General features: G+C 42.5%; 1 protein-coding gene across 4 annotated transcripts in view; it reads left to right on the top strand.

The window, feature by feature from the left end:
- MAP4K3 (mitogen-activated protein kinase kinase kinase kinase 3) overlaps positions 1–10,548 on the top strand; it is a 147,428-nt gene extending 136,880 nt beyond the window's left edge. For all 4 annotated transcript variants that reach the window (XM_038397581.2, XM_038397582.2, XM_043512173.1 and 1 more), the window contains 2 exons: positions 3,973–4,028; positions 9,180–10,548. In XM_038397581.2, coding sequence (XP_038253509.1) covers positions 3,973–4,028; positions 9,180–9,267 — 144 coding nt within the window. In that variant the 3' untranslated portion in view covers positions 9,268–10,548. The remainder of the gene's footprint in view (positions 1–3,972; positions 4,029–9,179) is intronic.
- The last annotated feature ends 262 nt before the right edge of the window (positions 10,549–10,810 follow it).

Genomic DNA, 10,810 nt, shown 5'->3' on the forward strand with positions numbered 1-10,810 from the left:
GAGACAAAGGCTAAGCCATGAGAAAAGCCATCTAATCCATCTGTAGTGGTTTTGAAGAATATGACTAAAGAGAAGATGACAACTGTTAGCAGGCCAGATCCCATATGGGATTGGGTCTATCAGAGTAGGATTTGTCTACTTTAGTTCCCAGACTAAAAATGAAAGCAGTTCAAAGAGAGAGATCTAAACCGAGACCTCAATTTGTGGATCCATTAATTCTGCTGGATCCAAAGATGGGGTTGAAGACGCAGCCAGAACTGGCAATGGTGCCGTTATTGGAACTGCAAAATATAGATACAGTAAAAACAGAAATTCATCCCATTGGAGTGGAAAATGGTCTGGATCCCTGGGAGAGACCCTCTATGGAAAGGAAAAAAGATTGTCAAATATCTTCACTCAGGTTTCTACAGCTGAATGGATAATACAACTGCCATGTGTTTTATGTCAACAAGCAGGGAGGGGCTTATTTGTCATAGTTATGCAATGAAGCAATCAGGCTATGGGATTGGTGCATACAGCATAACATATATACAGTAGCCCTGCGACTATCAGCAAAGGACAACTGCACAGACCAACTGAGCAGAGAGAGACAACACAGTTACACAAGCGGTCGGTAAAAGAGGAAGTAATGCACAAGATCTTCAGCAGTTGAGGATATCCTGTCACAACACGGTGTCGTCAGTTCTGGACAAGGGCAGAAAAGGATGTGCAGTCCATATTGGACTCATTTATACTGAATTGGGGAGAGGGTGTGTTGTCTGCTTTCCCCCCTTTCCATTAATACAGAAAGTAGTGAGGAAAATAATACAGGTTAGGGCAAGAAATGGCTTTAGTTTCTCTGGTGTGGCTCAGACAGGAGTGGTACATGAATCTACTTGGGATTTTACAAGATGCTCCCAGTATTACTGGATCTATTTTTGCAGTAGAAGAGCAAGATAATTCTTCTAGATCCCCATCTCTGCCTCTGACAGCCTGGGCTGTTGGACTTTAACTGACCTTGAAAGATATTATCCTTTAGATGTCCATCTAGTGCTCATTAACTCTAGAAAACAATCGACCAGAAGATGATACCAATTTAAATTATCATGGTTTGTGAGTTGGATACAGAACAAACCTGAATGTTCAGGACTATCTCTAGTGTATTTTGGAATACTTACTGCATTTAAAGACTGAAGGTATTTCAGATTCTTTGCTGAAGGTTAATTTAGCAGCTATATCAGCATATCATGTGTTGAGAGTTGTTAAATCAGTATTTGCACATAATATGGTCAAAAAATTATGAAAGGACTTTCACATCTTTATCCATCTGTAAAGGACTCACTTCTGGGATGGGACCTCAATTTTTTTTAGCACAACTCATAAAGCCACCCTTTGAGCCCTTGGCAGAGTGTTCTTTATTTCATGTCTGTAAATATGCCTTAATATGTTATAACTTCAATCAGGTGAGTTAATTATGCACTCTGATAAAAACTTGCTGCCTTTATTACTTTCTTTCTACCCTCAGGGTAAGTTGGTCTGCAAATTTGGGGTCTGTTTGACTTCTCACTGCTGTTAGATACCCAAACAGCCACAGTCGTTAAAATTTTTTAATCTGCAGCTGCCCAGCACACTACACCTGATCCTATCAGACACCGACCTTGGCCATGTTGATCCATACATTAGTTACCTTCTAGCGATACTAACAAATCATATCAAAGAATGAACCCACATACCATGACAAAGCTCTAACTTGCAGTGGGCAAACTACACTTGTGGGCCGGATCTGGCCTTTCGGATTGTCACCTTTTGTGGTGCCACGGACCCCATACCACTCCCAGAAGTGGCTGGCATCATGTCCCTGTGGCCTCTAGGTTGGGGGCAGAGGGCTCTGCATGCTGCCCTTGCCTGCAGGCACCATGCCCCATAGCTCCCATTGGCCGGGAACAGGGAACCATGGCCAGTGGGAGCTGTGGGGGAGGTACCTGCAGGTAAGAGCAGTGCACGGAGCCCTCCACTGCCCTCCCACAGGGAAAGCAGGGACATGGTGCCGGCCGCTTCCAGGAGCCGCGCGGGGTCAGGGCAGGGAGGGAGGGAGGGAGGGAGGGACCCTGTCCTGGCCCCGGTGTGCGCTGCTGCCACCCCAGAGCCATTCCAGGTAAGCAGCGTTGAACCCCTCCTGCAGCCCGCACCCCAAACCCCTGCTGCGAGCCCCCTGCCGCACCCTGCCTGCACCCCAACCTCCTTCCATACCCCACACCCATCATTCATTCAACTTGACTTACATTTATGTGTTTACTGCTACGAGGAGCAAGAATGACTTTTAGAACCAAATGCAGAATTTACTACTTTGTATTAACTTTCTCCCAACAAGTCCTAAATGCAAATAAACAAATTAACCTTCAAAAACTATTCAAGCTGCTACTCCATGAGGCTGAGAGAGAAGCTAGGGAAGAATTGTTTCTATTCCCAGAAGTAGGTAGAAATTTGTAAATGACACACACAGGCTGAACTATAATCAGCTGGTGAATTTGGGAGTATATTTTGACCTTTTTTTTCCCCCCCTCGGTTGACCTCAGACTTTTGCACCAGCATTTTATGGTGCTCACCTAAATGAAAGCTTATTACAATAGTATGATTTCTCTGCAATACATACAAATAGTTTTATGTGTTGGCACCCTCTAAAGCAAATACATGTTGGAATATTAAATTTTCTGTTTACCGTGGTGTTATATTCAGCAGATTTTATTGTACTCCCATAATTTATTTTCAAAATAGCAGTATGCTTTTGTTTAATAGTGCTTTTGTCCAGTACACATTTTCCATACTTTGTCTCTTCGCACTATTTTGGTTAGCGGTATTGGTCTTGATCGCCACAGTATAATGAGCCTTATCCAAAGCCCTCTGAAATCATTGGAAAGACCTACTTTGAGTTCAGTGGGCTTTGGATCAGGCTCTGTAGGCATAGCTCTATTCCGTACAATCTATCTGAATACCTGTGGCAAACCTAAGACTTCAAAATGACATTCCTGCCACAAGATAGTTTCATACTACTAGCTGGAAAGGCAGGCTTACAGTTCCCTCTGTGGGTACGCGTGTACTCCCAATTGGGGGTGTCATTTCCAGGTTGGATAGACATACCCATGCTAGCTTTGACCGAGTTTGTGTGCTGAAAATAGTGTAGACGCAGCTACATGAGCAGTGTTTTGGGCTAGCTGCCCAAATATATACCCAGGGGTTGGGCGAGATTGTACTTGGGCTGCTAGCCACTGCAGCTGCATTGCTATTTTTGGCATGCTAGCTTGGTCAGAGCTAGTGCAAGTCCATCTACCTGAGGAAAAAGTTACTGGGATCTGCAGTACTGCACGCATCTTCACATGCCCTTCCAGTCTGAGTACTGCTTGCCGATCAGCCATGTGTGGAATAAATACAGGGACTATGACTCAGAGAAGAAATGGAGGTTGCTTACTGTAACTGGACATTCTTCCAGATGTGTGGTCCCTGTCTGTATTTCACTACCCGCCTTCTATCCCCTCTGCTTTGGATATGGTTGAATTTGTGGTAAGAAAAGGAACTGAGGGGGTGTTGACCTCTTATACTTTCACTCAGGAGCATGAGGAGATCTACTGTTTGTTTGTGGGCCCATAGACACTGCTTGTTAGAATCTCTGCACTCAGGCACATGGTTCACACTTGTACCTTTCTGTGGAATACAGACAGGGACCACACATCTCAAAGAACCTCCAGTTATAGTAACTAAGCTCCATATTTTGCATAATCTGGCAGAAAGTTCTGGAAAATGGCCCTCTCTTTTGGCCCTTATTTAAAGGACAGATTTAAAGAATTCTCAGACTCTGACTTGGACTGACAATTACCCTAAATGGTTAATTCAGTGAGCATTAATTCCTTTCTCTAGCTACAATAAATGTTAGGATACAGTGGTCAAAAATAACTGCACTTGCTACATGAATAATTATTGTATGTTTTCATTAAATAGATCACACAGGAAATTTCTGACAGTACGAGAATATTCAGGCTTCTTGGATCCGACAGGTATGAACAGTACCAGATATGGTCTGTTAAAATGAAAGAGTAATATATATGTTCTCTTCCTCCTATTTTTTAAGGGTATTTTCTCACTAGTACTTCATCCTTCTGTGATTCCTTGTGGGCTTCTTTTAGTCTCCTTATTTTCCCCCTTATCCCTTTCCTTGCATATGTTCCTTGTCTCTCTTTCCCGAGGAGTAATAAAACTTTGTTTCTAAGTTTATCCTGAGAGAAAATACTGCTAAGCTTGTATTCCAGAGGTGCTCATATAGCTCCAAAACTTCTCTTTTGGGGTTTTAACATATAAGAACATAAGAATTGCCATACTAGGTCAGACCAAAGGTCCATCTAGCCCAGTATCCTGACTTCTGACAGTGGCCAATGCCTGGTGCTTCAGAGGGAATGAACAGAACAGGCAATCATCGAGTGATCCATCCCATCGTCCACTCCCAGCTTCAGGCAGTCAGAGGTTTAGGGACATTCAACTGTGGGAATGCATTCCTGGTAATCTTGGCTAATATAGCAGTCAATGGACATATCCTCCATGAACTTACTTTAATAGATTTCAGGTTTTGCATTCAGTTGTATTATGCTGTATTAGATCATGGGATCTGCACCTTGAAATAAATTCAAAATATTAAAAACATACAAATTTCAATACTGTTACAAAAGCAGGGGGGATCTGCCTGTTCTGCCAACATCCATGGCCCAGGAGGTGTTTTCAGAACCTCATAAGGTCCTTCGCTTCTGTGGCTTTTTGGAGCCTGCTTTGCATGGCCCCAAATCTCTCTCCTTCTCCCTGTCCTGCAGGACTAAATAGTGAAGTATGGTAGGATGCTCAGCTCCTCCAACCGCTAACTGTCCTGCAAAGTTTTGGAGCTTCACAGGGACCAACACCTTCCTACTTTCTCTGCCCTGCTTTGGAGTGCTGCAGTTTTATGAAGGCAATTAATGAAGTAAATGTTGTATGTTTTAGGTAATATATACTGAGAGTAGAGTTTCACCCTTTGCATGATACATGTACTGTACAACGTTAAACCTTAGTTTTCCTTTGAGAACTGCCTATGTCTGTCTCCACTTGTGGGAATTTCACCCTGGCACTGCTTCTCAGAACCATCAAAAAGAGTAATATCTATTGGGACCTTGTAAGCACCCACTCACAGGTCTGAATTTGCAAGCATGAAGTTAATCTCAAACCACCCATAGGTCTTTTGAACAACAAATGATTTGCAGGTGAAATATTGCACTGTGCCTTTACAGGCTACCTTTTAGCTGTCTTTTGGACAGAGTTCCCTTAGTTTGTAATTTTTTGGCTTAGTGGTGGGGCAGCTATTTAGCAATTGCACAGCCTCCTTTTAAGAGGGCATTTTACTCCCTCATTCCCATTGGAGTGTTTACTGCAGTTTGTTGTTATTAGGCCAGTTATTTCTCATAGTTATTGAGAGCCAGCACAATCAGATTTTAAAATAAATAAATCAGATTTTAAGACCAGAGCATCATACTGCTCAAAGATCAGCATGCCCCTTACATCAAGAAATATCCTATCCCCAATTACTGTTCCATCTGAGTTGGGTTTACGCCATGTCGCGGGGCAATGACTCACCACTACGGTGCCTCCTGCTGGTTGTCCAGGGAATTAGCCAGGAGTGCCCTCTGCTGGTTGGTGTCTCGCCTGCCGCTGGCCCTGTGCCCATCTCGGACCCTGGTGCCCTTCTAGACTAGGGTTCTACCCCCTGGCAGTACCCCTCAGTCTGGGTCTCCCCTCCTCGGGGGAACCCCCAACCCCTTATCCCTCCCTTGCCTCAGTGGCTACTGTCAGTCATCATCTAGCCCCCGCTCCCTAAGGCAGACAGCAGCCTGTACCACTCATCATTGGCAAGGGGGGTCGGACCAGCTGCCTCTGTCTAGGTCTGGGCTGCTCCTCTGCAGTCTTAGGACCCCTTTGTGGGCCTTTACCTCGGCCTGCAGCCTGGGGCTCTGCCAGGCTGGAGCTCCCCAGCTCCCTCTGCCCTTCCCCAGCATTGCTCTGCCCTGGGTACCCTCCTCAGCTTCCCCGGCAGCTAGGTCCTCCTCTCTCCATGTAGCCAGAGAGAGTCTCTCTCTCCTTCTGGCCCACTGCCCCCTTATAAGGGCCAGCTGGGTCCTAATTACAAAGGCTTACAGCTGTGGCTGTTTTCCCAAATAGCCCAGCTTTTTCTCTCTCAGCCCTCTCCCAGGGTTGTTTTAAGCCCTTCAAGGCATGGCAGGGGGGACCATCCCACCACACCCCAGCACCCTAATGGATCTGAGACCATGCTTAAAGACTTTGCATTGCAAAAAATAAAAACCTGAGCTTGTCAGATGTGGTTTTATTTCAGGTCTCTTGAGTGAGTTCTTCAGCTTTAAAACTTTCCACAATAGCGCTTGTCATTTCCAAGTCAGTTTTTATCTGAAGTTACTGTCAATTCTGTGACCTTCCACAGACTTGAAGGCTTCTGAACGGTATTGTTCTAAAGCACTGTTTATGCTTAGACTGCCTGAATACCGACTACAGTAGAATCTTTTCTGAACACCAGTCTTAGAAACAACCAGTTATACAAACCATTTTTCCCATGGGGAAGGCAGAGGAATCATTGAGGAAAATTGATGTTTATGAAGAGCAAGTCAACGTTCCTTCACATTCCAGTGCCTTCAGTGCATTGGAAATTGTATGCAGCAGTTTGAAGGACAAGAACGTGATGTAATGCAACTTCTGCACCTACTGTAATTGAGATGTTCCATTTTATGAACTCAATCCTCAGTTTAGGGGTTCTGCTGTATCTGAGTCAGATAGGGCAAACATTCTTTCACGTGTTGGGGGGTCTCCTCTAGCTGTTCTTAAGAGAAAAGAGTTGTCTCAGCACCAGGTATTGGATCTGTGACTAAGAAACCGAAGAACTGGTACCAGTCCAAAGAGGAATTACGTGCTGGGGAGTCCCTCTGATATGAAGATTTCATAAATGCTTGATTGCCCTTTCCCGAGAGTGCCAAGTAGACTGGGGAGACTGTCCGTGGGTGTCAGGTCTGAGGCCTGCACCAGTTACTCTGCCTGATTGAATTCAGGATATTTGGATAAGCCTAAATGGGCCTGATTCCCCTGCAATTTCTGCCTTTTATCTTAGATGTTGGCAGGAAGTCTCTGTCCTGAGGCCTAGAAAGAACCAAGAGCTGTCTGGGTTAGCATCTGTAGCTGCAACAGATGGATCAAAGGGCTCGTTAGCTTTTTCCATCAGCTGATAACCTTAGAGGCTTATTTGGCGCAACTCTCCATTCTGTGAGGTCCCTTCTACTTATAGGGGTACAGGAATGTTTTGAGATCAATTGAGAGTCATCACATGGGTTTCCCCTACATTCTGGTGTTCTTGTGGCCAGAACCCTTTTCTGTGTAGGACTTTTAATCCTTGACCTATGTGGCCATTCTTTCAACAACTTTAAATAGCTTTGTCCTTGCCGTTAGGAAGCATTCACAACGATCTCTCTGACAGTGATGAGAATGTTGAGAAATGAGCACTCTGATTAACCTAATTCTTCCACATTTTCCAGTGAACATCATAGTCCGTTGTGTATCCTCTTCGATGACAGTAACTAGGCATTGTGTGCTATGTGGCACATCAGGCCTAAATTTAAGCAGTACAGACCCCAGATTTATGCATTTCGTGTCGGTGGATTGGAAGGCAGCAAGCCAGTGAGGCGAGGGTAGTAATTTAAAATTTAAACCAATTTGGCAACCAGGAAGTATTACAATTAAACCCTGTTTAACACACTGAAAACGTTATGTACTAAACATTTTCAACGAGGAAAACAACCCAGCTTTAATTGTAACTGCTCTTGGCTGCCAACCTGGTTTAAATTTTAATGTTTGCCCAGCCACCCCTAAGCTCCTTTGTTCCCTGACTGGCCCTCCATGCATATACCTGCCTCTCACAGACCTTTGCTCTCCTGTCACAAGACTCCTGTAATTTTTGCAGATACTTTGGGCTCTTAGTCCACAACCCCCAACACCACAGACCCATATGCAGCCTTCTGCTTAGCGGAGCTGCTGAGCTTCATAAAAACAGATAAAAGTGGCAGGTGCTGAAGCAATGACAACAAAACAGTGGAGTTGTGTGTCAGAAACAGGAAATTTTTAGCTGAATAATGGCATAGCAATCAGCACCCAGATTACCAAAGCATCCAGGAGTTAGTGGAAGAAATGTTTGACTCTTTAGATCTGGAGATAACCAGAAGACTTGCTGTTTTTTCAGTACCATTGATTTGAAACACAGAAGCGGTATCATTTTGTGAATCGCTGAAGGGCTCCTCAGAACTTCAGAAGAGGGCTAGCTATCCACAGCTACAACTCCTGCTGTGTCCAGAGAAGCTGATCAGCTATTTCAAGTGCAAGAGCAGGGCTTTGAATTCCTCCCCACCCCCGCATATTCGGTTCATTATTTATATCTGCTGCAGTAGATAGATCAAAAGACTAGTTAGTTCATCTCCATCAGACAAACATGAGCTAAACTGATGGCTTGGAACATATTGTATACTTCTTAATCAGGTTGGCAGTCAGAATAGTCAGCTGACAGACACTTATGTCACCATAGCAATTCCATCTTAGGGATTGTCTGCTGCTTCTACTTGAACACCCACCTATTAAAAGGGCAGTTCAAGAGGACTGAGCAATTGGAGGTTGAAGGTCAAAGTGTGTCTCAGTGACATTGTCCAGGTTTGCACAGGAAGCCTGTGGCAGAGCTGAAATGGATGGAGGAATCCTGACTCCTAGTGCTGCATCTTTAACCACAAGGCCATTCCTCCTCCTTGTGAGTGAAGAGCCAGTAGAGTTGTTTGAGGATGGGGTAAAGTGGATGTGCTGCTTGTATGTGTGAAAAACTGAGAAGCAGTGTCTGAAGAGCAGGAGGATTTGGGGAAAGTAAAGAGGAGAGGTGCAGTAGCCCAGGCAGTAGGGGATGAAAGCATGAGTGAGGAGTTCAGCAGTAGTGAAGGAATTCAGTAGTGAAGCTGATTCATTGGTGATAGCCAAATTTTCAGATGAGCCATGAAGGAAAGTTAGAGTAGAGGATGACTGAGTTTACAGACAGGGCATTTGAAATTGTATTTCTTATAATTGTTCATTAGATTATTTAACTTTTTTAATTCTAGGGTTGTGGTATTGGAGAGTAGGCCAACAGATAATCCTATGGCCAACAGCAATTTATACATCCTGGCGGGGCACGAAAACAGTTACTGAGAATCATACATGGCAGTTAACCATGACGAGAAAACACTACTGCTGCAACATTGATGGACGATTGAAATTGCACAAAAACTGCAGTAACCTGACTTCAGTTACTTTGTAATTTATTGTGGCATGAGAGAAGATGATGTGGTATGGACACACTTAGCATATTATACCACAGAAGTGCTTAATAATTCACTCTTATGTAATCTTTGTACATATATGCAGTATTTTTCAGTGAAACACATTGCTGAAGACCTACACTGACTTAATGTAGATAGTGATCTTTCAGTTATGTACAAGTGTCTTAGCTGTACAGATGTAAAGGTTGCTGAGTCAGCAGAAATGCAATCGGGGTACTATTTTAAGGACTTCTCACGTGTAGTTCTTATAAAATGGGATGTTAGCAATGAACACAGTGCATTTAACATCATATTGTATTTTATTATATGTAATTACTAATACAAATAAATCAACTTTTAGAAATTGTAACCAAGGCTGTAATCAGATTACAATCTTGTTTTAATTTTCATGCAACTACACTGGTGTGATTGTTTGTTTTGCACAAAGTATTTATCTGTGATGTATTTAGTCACAAAGGTAAGCTGTGACTTCGTGGATATGACTTGGGCTTCAGAGTACTTTTATTTTTTAGTTTATTTGGGTAGTTTTTTTGTGAAACCAATTAAACACCTGTATTTTTATATTTAAGTAAAATTCTGTAAAGATTACTTCTCTATGCTTGAAAACAATACCTTCTGGAATGGATATGAATCCCAGAATTTGGTACCTTAATGTAACACTGCAATAGTTGTCTGAATTACTAGTGTATGCAATGGTAAAATTAGCATTATTACGAGTCTTCACTAAATGGTTTTATTCATATCATGAACTACAACATTCCACACTGTGGAAATGGTTCAAAGATCTTGTCATATTTTGACTTTTTTTGGCCTTATTATGACCATTTTCTTGATTTAGGGTGTTAACACATGGCCAAAATTTAGTTACTACCTCATATAAACAATGTAGTGGTTACTTCATATTGCAGGAACATAGTTCTGATCAAAAGTATTTTTGATTGCTATTTTCCAATGGAGTATGTAAATGCCAAGTTTTAGCAAAATGCACACATTTGGCTCTGTTTTGTATATGTTCTTTATATTTTATTATGATAATATACACTAAGAACAAACTAAATTTAAAGTGATTTATGGTCTACGTTATTGTGATTGGTAATGCTTTTGAATATGTTCCCTAATGTACATAATGTAAAATAAACTTTTTTTAACATGTTGTTGTACAAATAGCTTACCACCTGCACTAATTTCCATATAAGACTAAAAAAATGCTGATGGAAAACATCCATTTTTGAATTGCTATTAAATGTTTATGTACCCTAATATATAAACTGGGCATTCTGAATGTATGAATGGTCAAGCTCCTAGGAATGTAATTTTGCCTATTTTTGAACTAACACCTGCATTTTGCGGGATATGTATCTTTACAGAATCATTGAATCCTAGAAATGTAGACTGGAAGGAACCTTCAGAAG

Source organism: Dermochelys coriacea, chromosome 3 (assembly GCF_009764565.3).
Source record: "Dermochelys coriacea isolate rDerCor1 chromosome 3, rDerCor1.pri.v4, whole genome shotgun sequence".
Classification (NCBI taxonomy): domain Eukaryota; kingdom Metazoa; phylum Chordata; order Testudines; family Dermochelyidae; genus Dermochelys; species Dermochelys coriacea.